The sequence below is a fragment of the Pezoporus flaviventris genome, unplaced genomic scaffold (assembly GCF_033815535.1).
Source record: "Pezoporus flaviventris isolate CSIRO_AGI_PZ_B2104156 unplaced genomic scaffold, CSIRO_AGI_Pfla_v1 ptg000007l, whole genome shotgun sequence".
Classification (NCBI taxonomy): domain Eukaryota; kingdom Metazoa; phylum Chordata; class Aves; order Psittaciformes; family Psittacidae; genus Pezoporus; species Pezoporus flaviventris.
In genome coordinates, this window is record NW_026892555.1 from 3,246,779 (window position 1) to 3,266,742 (window position 19,964).

General features: G+C 42.4%; 1 protein-coding gene across 4 annotated transcripts in view; it reads left to right on the plus strand.

Annotated features, from left to right (window-relative positions):
• SLC45A4 (solute carrier family 45 member 4) overlaps positions 1-19,964 on the plus strand; it is an 84,234-nt gene that overhangs the window by 47,811 nt on the left and 16,459 nt on the right. For all 4 annotated transcript variants that reach the window (XM_061447675.1, XM_061447674.1, XM_061447673.1 and 1 more), the window contains exon 2: positions 1,802-2,422. In XM_061447675.1, the coding sequence (XP_061303659.1) occupies positions 2,179-2,422 (244 nt within the window). In that variant the 5' untranslated portion in view covers positions 1,802-2,178. The remainder of the gene's footprint in view (positions 1-1,801; positions 2,423-19,964) is intronic.

A 19,964-nucleotide genomic window follows, 5' to 3' on the forward strand; every position in this document is an offset into this window, starting at 1 on the left:
TGATGGAGAAATACTTTCCTGAGTCTTTTTTGTTCTGAGCTATTTAATGCTTACAGATTGAAAGTTGGAGCTTAAAACTGTGCTTATAGCACTTGAGTTCAGTAAGTTATTCTAACTTCTCTCATGTGATTTCAAGGTTTGAGTAGCTCCAAAGCAAATTATTGTATTAAGTTGTTATTGAGGGGATAAAATTGGAGCACTCCAGTAATCTTGGGGAGCATGGGAGGAGAAAAAACCCAAACAGAAGAAGATTCTAAAGAGTGCCTACAAGAAATCTGAAGGACTCTTTACATGGGCATATAGGGATAGGACAAGGGGGAATGGCTTTAACCTGACAGAGGGGAGATTGGAATGAACTGTTAGGGGGAACTTCTTCCCTGTGAGGGTGCTGAGGCCCTGGCACAGGGTGCCCAGAGAAGCTGCAGCTGCCCCATCCCTGGCAGTGTTCAAGGCCAGGTTGGACACAGGGGCTTGGAGCAACCTGCTCTAGTGGAAGGTGTCCCTGCCTGTGGCAGGGGGTTGGAACTGGATGAGCTTTAAGGTCGCTTCCAACTCAAACCAGTCTGGGATTCTGTGAAAGGAAGAACCAAATGCACTCAGTAAACTGCCTGGGGGGTACAGCTGGAAGGAGGGTATCAGTGGGAGGGAGCGCAGAAGATGATGATGTTCCTGTGCTGCTCTTCTGGTAGAACAGTGTGTCAGGTCGTGTTGAAGCAGTTGCTGTTGGGATGTGCTTTAAAGCCCAAACACATCATGCTCTTCTTAATGTTCATTTTTAGGTTCACCACTTTATGATCTGGTTTATGCTCTGACCCACACACGGTTTTTTGTAGCCACTGCTGAAGGGGCAGGAGCTGCAGTGTGGGGACTTCTTAGGCCAGCTCTGTTGCCAAAGCCAGCGCCTTGTGGAACCATTCCCCTGAATGTGCAGTCATACTGTGTGCAGAGATGTTAATATGCATCCTTCTAGTACAAACATTAGTACAAACATGATGTAATCTGACTTTTAATAAAGTGCTTTCTTCTCAAGTGCTTAAACACATTTTGACTGACATGGTACAGTATGTCTGTCAGTTTAGACTTTGTCTATGCACAAAGGAGGGGGGAATGTAGAAGCTTATCTTGATTGGAATACATTTTAATAATTAAATGTATGGTAGAAGATAGTCATCATTCTATTTTCATGGGCTTAAGAAACCTCATAGGATGTGGGAGTAAGTGAAGATTGATGCCTGTGCTAACTGTATCTTCATTAGAAATTTAAATATCAATCTTTAAAGTTATCTTTCTAATGGCTTATTTTTGCTCATGCTTGAGGGATAGCTTCATAAGATGGTGTGAAGGATGCTGCAAAGAAACTGGCAACTTCCAAAAGTTGACAGACGTTGATGTCTGTGTGGCCAGTGAGTAAATGGTAATGGATGAATCATCTTCCTGGCATAGTACTGGAATATCCTATGCTGTGTCTGAAATGGAACCTGCAGTAAATTTCCCAGAATCTGTTAGTCTTGTGCTCAGTGCTCTGAGGATCTCGGGCAAATGCACTGATCTCTGGCTTTGTGCAGCACCACGGTCTGGAGGAACTCACAAGTACAATCAAGCAGTGTTTAAATCTGAGGAGTAACTGCATTTCAATGGAAAGTCCAGAGGTAGGAGGGAATGTGGAATAAGAGACCCTACGGTAGGCAAGGACAATGGAAAGCATTAAGCAGGAAATAGGGTATATGGTTAAGGGGGGTAGGGGGGCACAATATCCTGAGAAACGCTATTGAAATTTTGAAATGCTTGCTTTTTGTTGCAGATTAATCAGCCACTCGATGGGGATTAACAGTGGAGCACCTCTTTGTGTCGCCTTTCCACCTCTGTGTAGCAAGACTAACACCTTCAGCACTTCTTCAATAATAATTATGAAACTGGTATTAACTGAATGGCAATTATGGATTTTTAACTCTAACTCTCAGTAAACCAGCAAAGCCATATGTTGAAATTCCTACCAAATAGCTTTTCGTTCTTGAGGTCTCGTATCTATACAAGAAGTTGCAAGATACCTGTTTGTACAAGAGGAATACAAGCGTTACTTGCCTGAGGAACAGAGGCTGAAAGAGAAGACACCCTAATTTGTTCGTGGAGTTATGGTAGTATTATTTATATAGATATAACAAATATATATATATTTTTATGGTAATGAATATGGCTCCCCAGAATGCTGACTCGGAATCTATGCAAGTTCAAGATCTACCTGTGGCACAGCTTCAGAAACCAGAAAACAAGGAGAATGAAAGTAGGGAGGAGACCATTAGTGAAGGCTCCATAGACCGGATACCGATACGCCTGTGGGTGATGCACGGTGCAGTAATGTTTGGCAGGGAATTCTGTTATGCCATGGAGACAGCTTTGGTAACACCTGTATTGTTAGAAATTGGTAAGTAATCCTCATTTCTGTTAGCTGAAACTGAATCTTTTTGCATTGCTTGAAGGCAGAGGAAGAAGGGTTTGCCAACTAAAAGTACATCAGGTAAAAAAGGATTTGGCTTTTTGTTACTGGCTGTGGCATAGATTCAGTTGTGTGACCGTGTTTAAGGATTTTTATGTGCATTCATCTTCTGTCTAATATTGCTTTTCTCTGTGAAAATGTTGATCTGATTTAGTCTTAAATTCTTTACTAAAAGGTAAGTGTCCTAGAAACAATGTTAGATGATAAAGGATTGCAGTGAAGCTTTTTCTTATATATGGAGAAATGCTTCAGGTTACAGTACTTTAAAGTTAGATAAATCGGATTTTCCTATTAAATTACTGCATTTATTTCAAGCCACTAGCGAGTCTTATGTCATCTGCCTAGTTTATACCACATGAATAAACCATGATACCAATAGCTTTAGCTAATAATGGAGTGGTAATGGGGTTTAGAATAGGAGTAGACAGTGTTGAATTCATGGTGAGTGCTGTGATTAGGTTTACAATAAACTGCCCGTGGTGTTACCTAGTATTATCTTTATCAACTCCAGAAAATCATGTGCTCTGTCAGATACCAGAAAACATTACATGAAGCTGAATGAAGGTACCAGACTGAGCATGCTTCAATGAGGGAATAAATCAACAATGTGTGTGTATGGTATAAGTGTATATATAATGCATGCATATTCTATCTTTGCTAATGTTTGCTTTGGCTTATACATGCAGTTGTGCTTCATAGCATGCTCAGTTGTGGTGAAACAGAACCACTCAACCAATTCTCTAAAATAATGTTCATTAAAGGCTCTTTAAAGCATTGTTTAAGGATTTCCAGGTTAGCATCTCAAATGCAAAGTCTGTATTTTTATATCTGTATGATAAAAGGGCATCAGAGATTGAAGCTGTGTGCATGAAATGCATAAATTCTTTTGTGCAGTCTTCCTGCAGTTAAAAATGTGTTTACGTATGAAGTTACTAGTCAATACTTGAATCCATAGAGGGATCAATAATCAGTGCAGTCAGTGCCATGAGAGACGCTGGTGACTTCTACCTCCAGGTTTTCCCAAACATGTTCATTTTCAGAGCTCATCAAATGTCATTTTTGGATCTGTTGGTGGCATAGGTAAAATTTTATAGATGTTCTCCAAAGAGCAGCTTTCTGTCGAACCTGACTTCCTGAATAAAACAGTTGCAACTTCATCTAGGACCATTTATCGTGCTCATAACTTGTTTTGAGGTTTTATCTTTTGGGCAAGTTGAGATTTAGAGATGTAAGTGATATGTACTAGTGGTGTTGGTTCAATTACTACCATGAATGCAAACCCTTGCATCCTGCTTTGCATGGAGAAGACCCCCAGTCCTGTAAGTGACCTGTACTTCTGTTTGCTTTCTTGTTTGTGCTGGCACTTGGCTGTTTCACATGTGTAGCTGCCTAAGCTGACTTCACCTGACCATAAAGTAAGGTCAGACAGCATAAATAAACCATGCTCTTAATGACGGACCAGTCATTTCTGTTTCTTTTGTGAGCTCTTCTAGCAGATCTGTTTCCTCCAGATAATTGAGAAATATCTCTTCCCTTCCTTCCCTACCCCAGTGATCAGAATAACAGTGGGATTTGGGGGAAGGGAGGAAAAGCATTTTCACTTGGAGAAAAGCTGGCAGATCAGTGAAGCAATGCAAAGAGGATGCAATGATGGTGTTCCATGCCATAGAGATAAGAAATGGAGGGAGCTGGTTAGAAATGTGTTCAGGGCTTTGGGAACTAATTGGAATCTTTCATGCTGTGGTTCATGTTCCTTCAGCAGGGGGCTACACAATGCTGGATTCACTGAAGGGTTAAGTTATTCACAGGTGACTTATCTAACCTGTTTGGTAATTGCCTCTTACATGGTTCTATTTACCTTTATCAGCCTCAACATCTGTTTGCCTCAACATGAGCTATATTTATTCCTCACTGAAGGGGGTTGCATGAAGCTGTGGAATTGCTGGAATATTCCCTTTGCTGCTTCATTTGAGAAAAGCCACATTCAGTTTCTTTTACATGAGATTTAATGGGCTCAAACTCTCTTCAAGAAGTGGCACCAGGGGAAGTGTGGACACTAAACCAACTGACTTTGCTTATAACAAATTGAAGAACCAGAAGCCTTTTGGGTGTGCAGAAAAGGCTTCTTTACAGGCTTATGTTGAGTCTTAACAATTAAGCTTTACAGTGTGTGCTTGTGTTCTGTATCTCAGAGAATTTTGTTCACTGAACTCATCTGAGATTCCTATCAGCTACCACCATTAAAACCTTAGGCACATTAGTATATTAGTTAAGATGTTACACACTGTCTGCTTGCAGGTATTTGACTTTCCTAACTGTTTGTGTAGCCTGTATCAGAGGTGGTGGTATGATCTGGCAGATGAACAACCTGTCCTACTTGTTCAGTAAGCCATGAGATTTCAGCAACTGGAGATAGTCCTTTGGATAGTCCCTTTCCAGTACAATTTCTGTGTTTAAATGTCCTGAAGTTTTGAATTCCTAACAAGAAAACCTAAAGGCAGCAGCAACAGCTGCTTGGGTCAATGGATACTGTGAATTGGAAAGGTCTGGAGGTGCCTGAGTTGCTGTACCCCCACCAAAATAGCATGGTTTGTGATTTTCATCATTGTCTTTATTGCTATGCTTAGATTGATGTCTCATTGCCTTGTCAGAAATGCAGCTACAAATCTTTAACAGCCTTGTAGTCATAACTGGGCTTTAGTAGCTTAGCAACAAGAACAAGCCAAATATATATTACATGGGGTTTTATTCTAACTTGCTTTGATGTCTCACTGTCTGCAGCTTAAGAATTCAAACTGAAGCAGCTAAATTGTTCAGAAGGATTGAGAGGATATAAAAATATGCCAAATATGAGAAGTTGCTGCCTGACTCGAGGTGAAATAGTGTTAGTTGGCACTTTCACAAGTTTGGATCTCTAGAAATCTTCATTAACCTTTTTTAGAGACCCATTCACTCAGCATTAAAACGTTACTAGAAACGAAACTGTCAGTGCCTTCAGCACTCTGGGTTTATTTGTTCCTCACTCTGAGGTTGTGGAGAAACCGAGTGATTGCATCTTACTCCTGAATATGTTCTGTGCATTAACACTAATATTTGCTTTGTCACATTTCAGCCATGCGTTATAAACTCCATAGGAGCAGGAGGTGGCCTTTGTCTTTTTAAACATCTGGTACTTCACGCTGCTTATCTGTGAGAGTGAATTAGAATCCCTGCTATTGTTTATAGATGACAATGTCTTTTCTTCCCTCATTAAACTTGGCTTCAAAGGTTGAAATCTCTAAAACAACTCCCAGTTTGTGGAAAATTTGGATGCATTTTAAAAAGGATTTTGCAAAGGGTTTTGAGGGAATAAAAGGAGAAACTGGTATAAACTTTTTTGAAGCAGCTGGTTCAATGAAATCACATCTTCAGATAACAACACTTTAAACCATTATTAAATAACAATTTGGTAATTTCAGGTTATTTCAGGTGTAACTCAAGCACAATTTGGGTTGTACTGCAACCAGTAAATCCCACCTTTCAGAACTAAAATGGATCCAAAAAGTGCCTCTTTCATTAGGGCTATGGAAGAAAACTGCGTTGTGTGACTTAGAGTGGCTGCTGCTTCCAGCATGAAAAACTTGCTGTCTGAGTGAGTGGTAGGAGCTGTAAACATGAAGTTTCACTACTTATATTTAATAGGATAAAAGCTTTGCCAAGCTTTTCCTGTTGCTTCAAAGTCTCTTTCCAATGCTATTGAATGTTTTATGAATAGCTAATAGGCACAGAAGCAATTGTCAGCACCAGAACTGTTCCTTGTTCCACAGCACAAATTAATTATATCACACTAGTGCTTTTAAAAAGAAACCATGGACATTTACATAAGGAAAACCATGAGCAGTTTACATGTGCTGCTTGTCTTTCTATTGTCACTTAAATTTAGGGATGTTTCTCTGATATGGTACATGAATAGCCTTGATTTTTAGGCATTGGGTATCTTGAGTGCTGATGTGTGATGGCGTTGCTTTGGTTTGCTGTGAGTGTTAATGCGCTCTTGTATTAAACATTAGCCAGTGCAGCATTAAATACGGAAGTTGGGCCTTTTAACCCTGAGCATGGTGTTCTTTTTAGGCAATAACACCAAGGAATAGCACTGTTAGAAACTCTGTGTTTCAGTTCTGATTAGATTTTAATAAAGAGAAAGGCTGAGCTAAGCAAAGCAGAATACCACAGGTTATTTTTGTTTGGAGAAGTTGTTTCTCTCATTACATGCTTTTGCATCAGCAAAATACTGTAGTCCCTTATGTCTTGTAGGAAACCTGTCTCATATGTGGTAAAGCTGTTTAGGGGTTTGGGCTGTCATTTAGACACAAATCAGGGAAAAAAAGCTATTATCTAACATTCAAGACCCTTTAAGCATAGCCTACTAAATCTAGGTCACGTGCAACTGCCAGTGTGCGAAAAGCATGTTAAGCAAGAATTAAAACTGCTGATGCTGAGAAATCTCAGAGTGGAAGCTGACAAGTCATTATGCTGAAGAGATTTAATATTCCAACGTGAACTTTGAGTAGGAAGTAGTGAATCTTTGCATTGAAATTTAGGGTCTGAGAAGAACGCATGGAGGTAAAGGGGAGATTATGGAGATGTATTTAGCAACCAAGCATGAAATGTTACAGAGAAATTAGCTTCTAGGTATGTTTCTTCAAAGGAATTAAGGTATCAATTGCTGACTCAATTCAGTGTGGAAGGGGTCTTCCTAAGGCTAAGCTTGGGATCAAAGGAAGTCTAAAAGCCTTAAAGACCTAGTGAGGGAGAAGGGAACAAAGGGATGGGATAAGCTTTTGGAGGCTGCCTATAATTCAAGTGAAAAAAGGCTGACTGCCTGGAAAAACCCTTGCAGATGGAGGAAGTTTTTCAGGATAAAGCAGCACTGACTATTTCAGCTCAAGTAGTAGAGTTTATTCCTCATCTCTGCCAGAGGTTACATTTATGGTAAGGTTATATGTATTTAGAACTGGTTTTCTACAAGCTGTATCTTACCATTGGAGCTGTGCCTTGCCTTACCTTACTTTGTTTTACCAGGAAAAAACGGAGTTGCTGTAACCTGCTCTGAGTTAAACTCCTGTATGATCCAGCTGCATCTGGGCTCTCATGTGTACCTTGTTTGATGCTGAGATTGAACTGCAGGATCTGAGTTCCTCCTTGGAAGAATTAATGGCCTGAGAGCTGGCTTGTCCCAAGAGGGGACTGTAGCATGGCTGAACTAAGGACAAGGATTGATTGCACAGCAGATACACAAAACCTAGAGTAATAAACAGTTCATTAGATAAATTTTTCAGCCTTGTTAGCTTTGAAGTTAATCTTTGAGACCACATCAATTTTGTATTCAGATCTGAAGTGGTGGAATGTATGAAACTGCAAATATTGTGCCTGAGGCACATGTTAATTGCCCTATAAAACCTCCCCACCCATCATTTTTTACTCATTGGCTAATTTTATGCCCACTAAGGAGTTGTGTAACACTAATTTTACTGTACTTACTTTTTAACCAGCAGGCAAGTCAGTGATGCTTTCATATCATATATCACTGTTCTCTTACATAAAGTATGTGTTGACCTCAGATCAGTAGCAGCCCAGGTTTTGAACATGTCCTTAGTGGAAGGTCTGGTTCAGGGTCTGTTTAAGGCACCTTTAAAAGAAGGTGCTATGCAGCCATAAAGCTTTTTAATCCTGAGGGTAATAGGAGCACATGCTTTGTTTTGATATGAAGGCAAACAGCACGCAAGCTGGAAGTTGAGCAATAATTGTTGCTTACAGAGCTTTTTTTTTTTATAGTAATGTTCTGTTTTTCTTTAACACTGAATCTGGCCTTCAGGGGCACAACTGATAACACATGGCAGGTTTTCAGCTGGGGTGACATGAGGATTCTGGCTTTAGGGTTGTAAAGACTCTGTGACTTTGGGTGAACAGCCTTACTAGGAGAGGGAAGCCGAGTGCGAAGAGCTTGTCCCACAGCATGAAATGTGTTTCCTATTACTTAGCAGTAGGTAACTTTTTGTTCCTCTTTTTTTCGGCTAAATAAGGTCTGCAAAAGTAGCTACTTCTAAAACAAGCGTCAGAGTTGCTCTGGTGCTGTTTTCTTCCATTCCAAGTCTTTAAGTCCTTGATCTTTTAATTGTGTCCTGCGGGAATGTTAATACTTCCCTCCTCAGCGCAAAGAGTGTTTGCAGTAAAAAGTGCATGAGGATACTTCTTTGAATCCTCAGTTTTCCTTTAGAGAGCTTGTGTGATCTGAGGTTAGTGTGAGTACCCAGCTATGACACAAGAAACCCTTAACAGGTATGAGAACTGTGCAACAGAAGCAGCAGCACCCTGCAAGATACAGCCAACTGCACAAATGCACTGTCAGCTCCTATTTAAAAGATTTAAAAGCAGGTTTTGATTAAGTCATCTCTGCTCCTCAAACCCATTTTTGTTCTGCAGCAACAGACATCTCGGTCTGTGATTTGTGGGATGAGCTTGAGGCCTCCAAAAATAATCACTCCCTAAGAAAGAAATGGACATCTCTGTCCTTATGTAGATGTTTCTTTCTACCAGTAAATCTTTCCTGTCCAGCATGCTGCCATTCTATCTTGAGCAGCCAGGGCTTAAGAGAGACTAAACTATTTGGAATGACTTAGGAGTACTTTGACATCTGTTCTTCCAAATCCTGTTCTTCCAAAATCTCATGTTCTCTCCTGCCCCAAGGAGATGTAGTAAAGCAGCAGAACTAAGGACCAGGTAATAACAGTGCTACAGCCCAATAATGGTGAACTGCTTATTGGACTGTATTAAATAATAAGCAGATTGGGGGGGGGTTAATTTGCGTATTAGCTTTTAAATTTTCTTCCAATCTATTGTAAGTGTGCTTTTTACTTTTTTTAACACTGGGTCACTGAATTGTCTTGCAGTTCTTCCCTCTTACACATACTAGACCCACCTTGTTGCTATAGCCAAGGCAAGCCTCTAGGTTTTCTTCTTCTTCCATAGGCAGCTCTGAAGCAGAAAGAGAGGCACATGTAGGACTCAAGGAACTGCAGCATCCCTGTATTTTTAGTGTTCCCTTCCTAAGATTCCCTGTGAGTAGTGGGGGAAGGATAGGAGAGATAGGGGCAGCCTTTGGCCTCCTGAAAATGTGCTTAAATTGAGTGCTTTAAACCATGCACCTTTAAACAACCTCTTTCCTAGCCTGAGCCCTTCCTCTTCGTCTGCTTTCCACCCACATTCACTCTCAGCCAAATTTACAAAGCCCACATCTTTTGCCTAAACACCCTCTAGAGAGAGCAGAGTATCAGGTGAACCTTTGAATGTATGTGCATGCACAGCACCCAAGAGGTACCTTTGCTACAGCTGATGAAACACAATAGTGCTTCCATGCTCTTCATGATGAAGTAATTGCCATCAGGACCATTTTTCAGTGCTAGATTACCTGTTCTTTACTGTAAAAAGAAACCTGTCAGTTCTTTGGATGGGATTCTGCTGGTGGAGACTTGCAGATGCAGAATCAAGATTTGGGTGCCCAGCTTGAAGGCCAAGACTCAAATCAGTGGTTTCCTATTGAACATGATTGTAAAACAGGTTATGGAAAGGGAATGGCTGAGAACTCGGTGAACAGGAGTCTTACTGCTGAAGGAAATAAAATTAAGGCCACTTTTGAAATGAAAAGAATGTCAACAGGCTCTTGCCAAAGCATGTAATGTTTTAATAAAGCTTGTTTCAAGAGGACTGTCAAAGCTGCAGCCCCTTAAGCTCTATTCTCCTCTGAGTCTCCTGAGTTGCTTGTTGCAACAGTATTTCTGTTGTGATGCACCCTCTGGGACTCCAGTTTAATCATCCTCTTTTAACCAAGCAACACTCAAGAAGGTTTCAGATGTGCTTCCTGCAGGCTGTTCTGCAGGAAGTGATGGGAAAAGTTTGGAGCTGCTCATTCAGCTTAATGATAAAATCCATTTAAAGTCTCTTTAAACCGGGGGAAAAAAAGCAGGTCATAGATTTTATTTGCTTTGGTATGGGTAAATCCTCAATAGGCCATATTGCTGCATAAACCCAGCCTTCCCTCTGAAGTCTTGAGTAACAGTGGGCACAGATTTTTTTTTTCCATAACTACCCAGGGATACTCTGCATTAACATTTGGTGTTCTTCAGTTGCACACTCACACTGGATTTCTTGCAGTAGTAGGTGCAGACCCTGTAAATTGAATGTGTCCTGGTTTTCTGCAGAAATAAATTGGATTTAAAAGAGCTTCATCAGAATCAGAATGACTTGAAAGCCTGAACTCTGCAGGGAATAAGATGAGCAAGTGGTGTAGGGGAGGGGAAGACTTTTAGGTGCTGGGAGTGTTGGGCCGATAGTGGCTGGCGAGAGCACTGAAATATGTAGCAAGTACTGCTAGACCTGGTAGGTGACTCCACTCGAAGAGATTGAAGTGCTTTGTTTATTGTCACTCCTCATCTGGGGAGGGTCACTCCTCATCATGTTGCTACTGCAGGGGAGGATGTTCTACCAAACAGGGTTTCCCTTCCAGTTACTGTTACTGGAAACTCATCCACTTTGTGTAAAATAGCATACAAGTTCATGAAAGCAGCTCTTCTAAATGATAGAATCCCAGAATGGTTTGGATTGGAAGGGACCTTAAAGCTCATCCAGTTCCAACCCCCTGCCACAGGCAGGGACCACTTTCCACTAGAGCATGGTGCTCCAAGCCCCTTTGTCCAACCTGGCCTTGAACACTGCCAGGGATGGGGCAGCCACAGCTTCTCTGGGCACCCTGTGCCAGCACCTCAGCACCCTCACAGGGAAGAGCTTCTGCCTAAGAGCTCATCTCAGTCTCCCCTCTGTCACGTTAAAGCTATTCCCTTTGTCCTGTCCCTAGAGGTCCTTGTCCAAAGCCCCTCTCCAGGTTTCTTGTAGCCCCTTTAGGTACTGGATGACCTGGAAGCCAGAACTGTGCCATAAATTAATGTCAAAACAAAAGTTACTGGGATGGGCATTCTTCAGAAACAGTACACACTCTGCTCGAGAAGCTTTAACACTACCAGATCAAGACTCCTTTTCCCCATGGAAGTGCTGATACAGAGAATGAAAAGTTCAGTCCCTACAGTGGCCTGGTTCTGTCCTCGGCCTCACTTTTGTCTTTGGCACGTATCCCAGTCTGTTTCAATATGCCAATACATTTTGCATAGCTTCTGCTCAGATCATCTTAACCTTGACTTTCTATCCCCCTCAGGATCCTGATTTATGGCCTTTCTGGCTCAAGTGATAAACTGAGCCGGATCATTTTCTGTGTGTTCTCATGTACAGACTGTTTCAAAACATGAATTTCCTCCTTTTATCAGTTGTGCTGTTCCGTAAACAATGGTCTTTCAATAATTCACTCTATCAGAATTGAAGCCCCCCCCCGGATAATTGCACATTCCAACAATATCCTGCTGGCTTTAATTGAGTCCTTCACTTGGAGGTGGGTTAATACCTCTTCTGTCTGGATACTTCTGCATGTTCAAGTACTTCTTTAGAGAGTGGAGATCAATTTACACACTTCAGAGTTCATGTAGGTGGCAGGAAAATTACTATTAAATTACATGTTCTAAAATGAGTATTAAACTTTGACGCTATAGGAGAAATCTTCTCAAATCTAAACCCCAAAACATGCCTCAGATGTCCAGATAAATGCTTCTTTGCCAGATTTAATTAGTTGCAGTGGATTCAGTGTCAGCATTCCCTGTGTTTTCCTTGCCTGATTTGGGAAGTCAGGCAGTGTCTGACCAAGCCAGGCATTTCCTGGCAAGGAAGAGTCATTACAAGCATACCTGCTGTCTTACATGGACTACATCAGGTGGCTTTAAAACGACTGTTTATCATACTTGGATGCTATTAAACAACTTGTGTAGCAGTGGGATGCTGCTGCAGCCTCAGAACCATCTGAGCTGGTGATTTGCTACAAGCTACAACAGAAATGAAGAACCGACACGTTGTGCTCTGCTCCTTCTTTGTCCCCTTAAGTCTTTTTCCATCAGACTTCACAAAAATAGGTTTCTGGTTGCTAGACCAGTGGCAGTTCAACACCTTTGTAGTGGTTCTGCACTGGATCTGCAGAAGAACTGCTTATTGAAAGGGTTTGGGATTTCTCACTGAGGGCTATATTCCTCCTGTTAACACCATTGCAGCATAAATTGAGCTGTGCTTGCTTTACAGTGACTTTAAATAAGAGCAGAAGGAAATGCTGTCATCTGTCAAAAGTGAAAATTGAATTTCAGGTTTGCTCTTTTGGCTCAACAAACAGCAGGTTGCAAGAAATACACATTTCAAACCTGAATGGGCAGCATCTCAGAGGTCATCGCTAGTGATCCGTGGGGAGAACTGACATCCCTTCTCTTGTGATTTGCTGCATCCCCTCGGATACAGACACTGAGTAACAGTGGAGAAGCTGAAGTGCAGGGATGGAATGAGAAAATAAGATGATGTAACCCATGAAAAAACTGAAGGTGGCTTTTTGGCTTTTTCTCTGATTTAATGAAGAAGTAGTTTAACAAATGCCCCCCCCCCCCCATCTCTGAGGTACTCATGGCCATGGGTCATAAATCTGGTGCCAGGGACCCCATCAGTGTGAACAGCAGTCAGGACATGTGAGAGGTTAAGATAAATGAAGGGGAAGGTCATTTTTCTGCCCTGTGGATTCCTAACCTGTTGATATATAGCAAATGTGTTTAAAGTAAGTTATCCAATGTTTTGAGGCTGTTAAGCTTCAGGAGAAGGGTTTGGTACAACTTTCTGTCAGCTGGGGAATGATTGCCAAGATCAATCCTAGATGTTATTTAGGTTTTCTTTTTTGGATGATTGGATAATGCTGTGCTACAGACTCCACCTGTAACTCATATATATAACTCATGCCATTCTTTGTAAGATCAAATGACAAGGAACAGGTTATAAGCAGAATGTTGTAAAGTAAAACTGCTTTTCACAATGTGATAAAAACACTTGTCTGGTGGTTTGGGAAAGGGTTCTGTTCTGCTTTGTCCCCTTTAGGGCCTAGTTTTCTACATTTGGAAAGGAAATGCTTGTTGTCTTTACTTGCAGGTGTGCTCTACTTGTTTAACTTGAGATTGTATTGATGACTTTATCCTTCCTTTCCTCCAGGATGCGCTAAGTTTGCTATTTGGAATGCTGCCTGATACTGGGGGTTAAGTTCTGCTCTAGTTATCAAGCTCAAAATACTAAGACCATGATTTTGATGTAGCTAAGGGTTTAAAAGACCTCAGTGTGAAAGCAGCTCTGCTTTTAAATCTCTCCAGTACATGTGTAGAATGTGTTTCATGTAAGTTAATGTTCAAGCCAAAACACACAAGTTTATACAATTAGGTAGATTTAGGTAGATTTAGATTAACTGTAAGGAAGAAGTGCTTCCCTGTGAGGGTGCTGAGGCGTTGGCACAGGGTGCCCAGAGAAGCTGTCGCTGCCTCATCTCTGGCAGTGTTCAAGGCCAGGTTGGACACAGGGGCTTGGAGCAAGCTGCTCTAGTGGAAGGTGTCCCTGCCTGTGGCAGGGTGTTGGAACTGGATGAGCTTTAAGGTCCCTTCCAACCCAAACCAGTCTGGGATTCTGTGGTAGAAGAAGGCATGTAGGAAAGTTTGGAAGCTTGAGGCAGGCTCTGACACCCATCTTTTTGATCGGTCCCCATGATTTCATCTGAGAGGATGGTTTTCTGTACTGCTTTACCCACAAGGCAGGCAGTTGGTGGCATGAATAGTTACAGAGGAGCACCCCTTTTTTGCTGGGGGTGGGAACCTTCAGCTGATTAAAGCCCCCTGTATGCTAGAAGAGGCCCTTAGTGACATGGGTTAGTGATGGATTTGGCAGTCCTGGAGGTATGGACTTGATGATCTTAAAGTTCTTTTCCAGCCCAGTTGATTCTAGTGTTTTATAGACCTGTTACCAGCATTCGTATGTCTAGAGATTGTTAGAATAACTGGTGAACTGCAGTTTTTTTCCTGGACCAGTGATCCAATGATCCTTTCCTTGTAGGCAAGGAAAACCATACCTACAAACTGCAACCTGCAGTTCATTTGTTGAAGCAAACAGGGAAAGCACTAATAGGATTTCTGTTTCACTTGATACAGCCACATGAGGAATTAACCTCATAAAGGCAACTACTTAGAGGAATGCAGTTGCTCTTTAGGAGCTTAGTATGGGTTATGTTCAAAATTTCTCTCTGGTTTTGGAGTATACAATGAATGATGGGGTAGAAGAATCAGTGCATTTCTCTATAATTCAGCAACACTTTTAAACCAGCAAATAATTCCATAGTGAATGCATTGTTACTATTCATTGCTGACTTCTAGCTGGTAGGGCTTCCCAGCAGCGTGCTGTGACAGAACTGATCCCAGGCAGTGTTTATTCCTATCATAAACAAACCTATAGTGCTAAAGCCTTTAGAAAGGCCAAAAGGTTCATTCTGCAGTGCAGTAACAATTAACAATACACTTTCTGTAAGCTGATTATGGGAAGGCTTTGAGTATTGAAAAGGGCAGTAAAGCATGACATGAATGACCCAAGGAGTGTAGGTAGGATCAATTCAGCTTTTCTTTTCCCCTCCTCTGACTAGTTTGGGCATTAATAGCTGGAAACAAAATGGCTTTTAGTATATGAAGTTTATATAAGGTACCTATAATGTTTATTAGCTATTATTTCTTTGCATTAGCTCAGCCAGGGTAATTATAGAAGGAGCTGCCTGCACCATTTCCTGACCCTTAAAAGGACTATGCAAATGTGATCCTGGCTGAAAGCTAAAGATCAACTGTCTGGTCAGTAATCCCTGGGAAGATGAAGGTTCTCAGATGGCATCTGCAGGGCTACATAGGCCAAAACCACCTTCTTGAGTCACTGTTTTCACATGGCTTCCAAGTGTGTAGCCAAGCCTAAAAATGGGTGAGGAAGAGGATGATATATATCCATGTGCAAAACCAAGCTCCTTGTCTTTTACTTTGCTGTACCCTGACTGTATTTTCTAATACATACAACTTGAGGCTGGAAATGAACTGATTTTTTGCTGTTTGCAATTCAGGGGCGCAAATGTTGTGCTGACTACAACCTGCTCAACAAAAGAATACTTCTTTGGCTCCCTTCAAGTCTGTCTGCCTTCCTTTTCCAAGTTCTGTTCCTGGATACCCTGCCCAGATGCCATGCTGGGCTATGTATATGCCAGTCATTTGTTTGGCAGCTTGAACCAGAGCCATCATAATTTTCCTGTGGCTTGGTGGGGTAGAAAGATATGACAGGAGCAAACTTCTGTTTAAGTGAATGGAAGTTTAATATGTGGGTGATGCCTTCTAGCCCAGCATTTGCTAGAATGGTATTTTAAAAGTCTTAACCTTGAGCAAGTCTCATAAACTTTGGGATGACCCATTGAGCCATGGGCAGGGACACCTCACACTAAACCGTGTCACCCAAGGCTCTCTCCAGCCTGACCTTGAACACTGCCAGGGATGGAGTATTCGCCACATCTTTGGGCAACCCATTCCAGTGCCTCACTACCATCACAGGGAAGAACTTCTTCCTTATATCCAACCTGAACTTCCCCTGTTTCAGTTTGAACCCAACACCCCTTGCCCTGTCACTGCATTTCCTGATGAAGAGTCCCTTCCCAGCATCCCTGTAGGCCCCCTTCAGACACTGGAAGCTGCTCTGAGGTCTCCACGCAGCCTTCTCTTCTCCAGGCTGAACAGCCCCAATGTTCTCAGCCTGTCTCCATACGGGAGATGCTCCAGTCCCTGATCATCCTCGTGGGCACCTCTGGACTTGCTCCAGCATCTCCTTGTCCTTCTTATGTTGGGGACTCCAGAGCTGGATGCAATACTCCAAGTGAGGTCTCATGAGAGCCCCCTTATCATCCATGTTGAGTATGTCCCCATGAAGCAAGTATGATTTTAATTGAAAACTTAAACAGAAAAGTTGTTCAGTTACATTTGTATATTATTTACATAAGATTTTTAGGGGGTGGCAGAAGGTCAGCTCAGTTGGGGTTGAACACCCAGAGTTACTAGTTCGGGTTTGGTGGTGCTTACAGGCACAAATAGGTACTAACAGCAGGTTTTGGTTAGGATTTGATTCTGCTGTGTGAATAGATGGTCATATTCTGAGTTATTAATGTGTTAATTACTGCAACAAAAGCTCCACTGTTGATTAACACAAGAGGCTTGTAAGTTGGTGCTGAAAGATTTGCTATTGTGTATGTAAGTCTCTTCAGTTTGGGAATTTTAAAGCGTGCTTGAGCCCAAGTGCCTTTCTTTCTACACTCGCCAGTACTCTGGAAGCAGTGACGAAAAACCCTATGGAGCTTTGGATAAAGTGGGATGCTGCATATCTCCAGGCAACACATGTCACTGGAATTGATGTGTAATCTTCCAGCGAGACAGAACGGTGAAGTGCTGCAGTGTTGTGTAATGAGCACCGAGGCGAAGTGGGGCATCACGGCCATATGATGCTTTTAATTACATCCCGTAAAGGCAAGGGCAGGATTAGTGTAGCAAGGCAATGTATTGATTGCTGCATTCATGTATATATCTGTGTACATTTAGGCCCTTGGGAGTGACGGCAAATGGATGCTGGTGTTGTGTGTGATCTCCAAGTCCTTCTGTGTCTGCAGCTTGCTTTACAGGCCAGCAACAGGAGACAGCATTTGCAATCTGGCAGTAAATACACTGACATTGTGATTGTGACCCTGGGTCGGGGCAATCCCCAGCACAAACCCAGGCTGGGCAGAGACTGGATTGAGAGCAGCCCTCAGGAGAAGGACTTGGGGGTGTTGGGTGAGGAGAAGCTCCCCATGACCCAGCTTCAGTGTGCGCTTGAGCCCAGAACCTCCCCATGTGCTGGGCTGCACCCCCAGAGCGTGAGCAGCAGCTGAGGGAGGGGATCCTGCCCCTCTGCTGTGCTCTGGGGAGACCCCCCTGCAGTCCTGATCCAGCTCTGGGACAGCAGCACAAGAGGGACATGGAGCTCTTAAGTCAGCCTCGCGTGGTTATGCTGATATGTGTGTATAGGTGACTACAACCTGTGTTTTTCTGGGATCATAAGGAAAGTTCTCAGCTTTTGATTTGCTGTAAATATCTTTGTTATATCCTTAAAATTGCCCCTCAGTGGAGGTTAAAAGGACATTTTGTTATTAGTGCTGGTTCAGCACAGTGGAAGTTGCATCAGATTTAATCTATATTCAAATTTCTCTCATTAAGCACTGTGATGCAAATTTCTTTTTCGTGTCAAAGTGATCTGTTTCTAAACATTGGTTAATGTGCAAGAGAAGAAGAAAAGTTAGAACCAAATTTCCAAAGAGCCAACAAGCACAGCACAGGTAATCTGGAGAATGACAGCGAATGGGTTTCAGCATTCCATAGGAGCTCTTGGCAATACTGTGTTTTCTTGCCCTCTCTGCTGCAGCCTGGAGAAACCTTATTTGGCACTCTCAGTGTCTGAGTATGAATGGTTCAGCTGCTGGCTTATTAAACCTGGCACTTGGTACTGGTTTGTATGTGCCCTGGTATAGTATTGGTAAGGACAGAATCCTGTGCAACCTGTAGAAATTGCTAAATGGTAAAGAATCTACAATAGCAGTTGATTCTTTGGTCTTTCCTTGAGCAAGGCATAGGAGGGAGGTTGGAACTGGATGATCTTTAAGGTCCCTTCCAACCCAAACCATTCTAGGATTCTGTGTCATATGTGTTGCCTTTGATTCCTCTTCAGCAGCAGGAATAGTGAATATTGCATATATGTCTATATACGGTTGCTTGATAAAGCAGTACAAAACTGGATTGTTACAATGGCTAAAAATAATCTACCTGAATTACAAAAGGTTACTCCTGTGGAAGTAGGTTAGTAGGAGGGAAAGAAACTTTAAATAATTAAAGCTTTACAAGCCTTACTTGACAGCATTTATACTCCTGCTAAAAGAAAGCCCATCTTTGCCTGCCTGCAGATGGATGTGTGTGTTCTTTCTTCGACGCCTCAAACTCAGCTGTTCTCAGGCTTTTGCTTCCCCTCTCTCCCTTCCACACATACCTCTGGCTCGCCTCTCTTCACATATGCTTCTCTTTCCTGACACAGCACCATAAAACCGGGTTATAAAGCAGGAATTGTCAAGGAAGCCACATAAACCTTTCTACAACTTTGGCAGAATGGCAGTAGAGCAGCAGCGCTTAATGAAACCCTGATGACTCCCACAGTTGCCAACTATGAGAAGGGGAGGACAGTTGTAGGAGGTTGAGAAGTAATTGAGCACAGACAGCAAATGGGGAAACTGGATGATGAAATCCTTCAAGAGGCCTGTCACTTCCTTCCTTAATTCCACTTTTCACAAGTGTCATTTAACCCAATGTGGTGGCTGCTGGCCTGCTATCACATGGGTCATTTCGAAAGCTACTCTAAGGCAGAATGGCTTTGCCAGAAAGGGGATGTTACTCTCCTACAGTTTAAAAACACCTCCAGGACTCTGTAGGTGAAACGCCACATTAATATTTCTGTGCTGATGCTGTTGAAGAGCAGAAGCACTGTTTTAGTACTGGTTTAGTTGTTCTTTCAAAACGGGTGGCTCTAGTCTGGTTTGTAGGCAAGGCATGTACTACCAGCTGGAATAGTTTCCAAATTTCTGGAAGTTGTTTCTGCTGTAAGAATTGGCATCCAACTACTCAGGAAATTTAAAATGAGGAACACAAGTTTGAGGGAAATGCTGGGCAGTTTTTGCAGCATCTCTAACCTGAATTCATCCTTTTAATATTTATTAATGTTTTGTTCGTGTATCTCAAATCTAGATCCAGTTTTCATTTAAAATCTTGTCTGTCTGACAGGGAGTGACTGTCAGCAGTCATGTAGCTGCAGAGATGTAGGTGCATTATGAAGGCATGAAGCTGCTGTAGAAGTTTTGGGTGTTGCAGCAATGCAGAGGTAGTGGATCCCCATCCTGGAACAGGAAAACAGAGAGTGCTCCAGCCCTCTTGCTTGCAAAGTGCCTCTTTGGTCTAGTGTTTTTTTCCTGATGCGTACAGGCTGGGCTGCAGCTGAATTCTGCTTGTAGCTTTGGAAAGGAGTTTTTGCCTTTTGCTCCTGGATGTGAGTCCTTTCAAAGTGCCAGAGAATCACAGAATAGTTTGGGCTAGAAAGGACCTTAAGAGCATCCAGTTCCAGCCCCCCATGGGCAGGGACATCTCATGCTAAACCGTGTCCAAGCTGGCCTTGGACACTGCCAGGGATGGAGTATTCGCCACATCTTTGGGCAACCCATTCCAGTGCCTCACCACCATCACAGGGAAGAACTTCTTCCTTATATCCAACCTGAACTTCCCCTGTTTCAGTTTGAACCCAACACCCCTTGTCCTGTCACTGCATTTCCTGATGAAGAGTCCCTTCCCAGCATCCCTGTAGGCCCCCTTCAGACACTGGAAGCTGCTCTGAGGTCTCCACGCAGCTT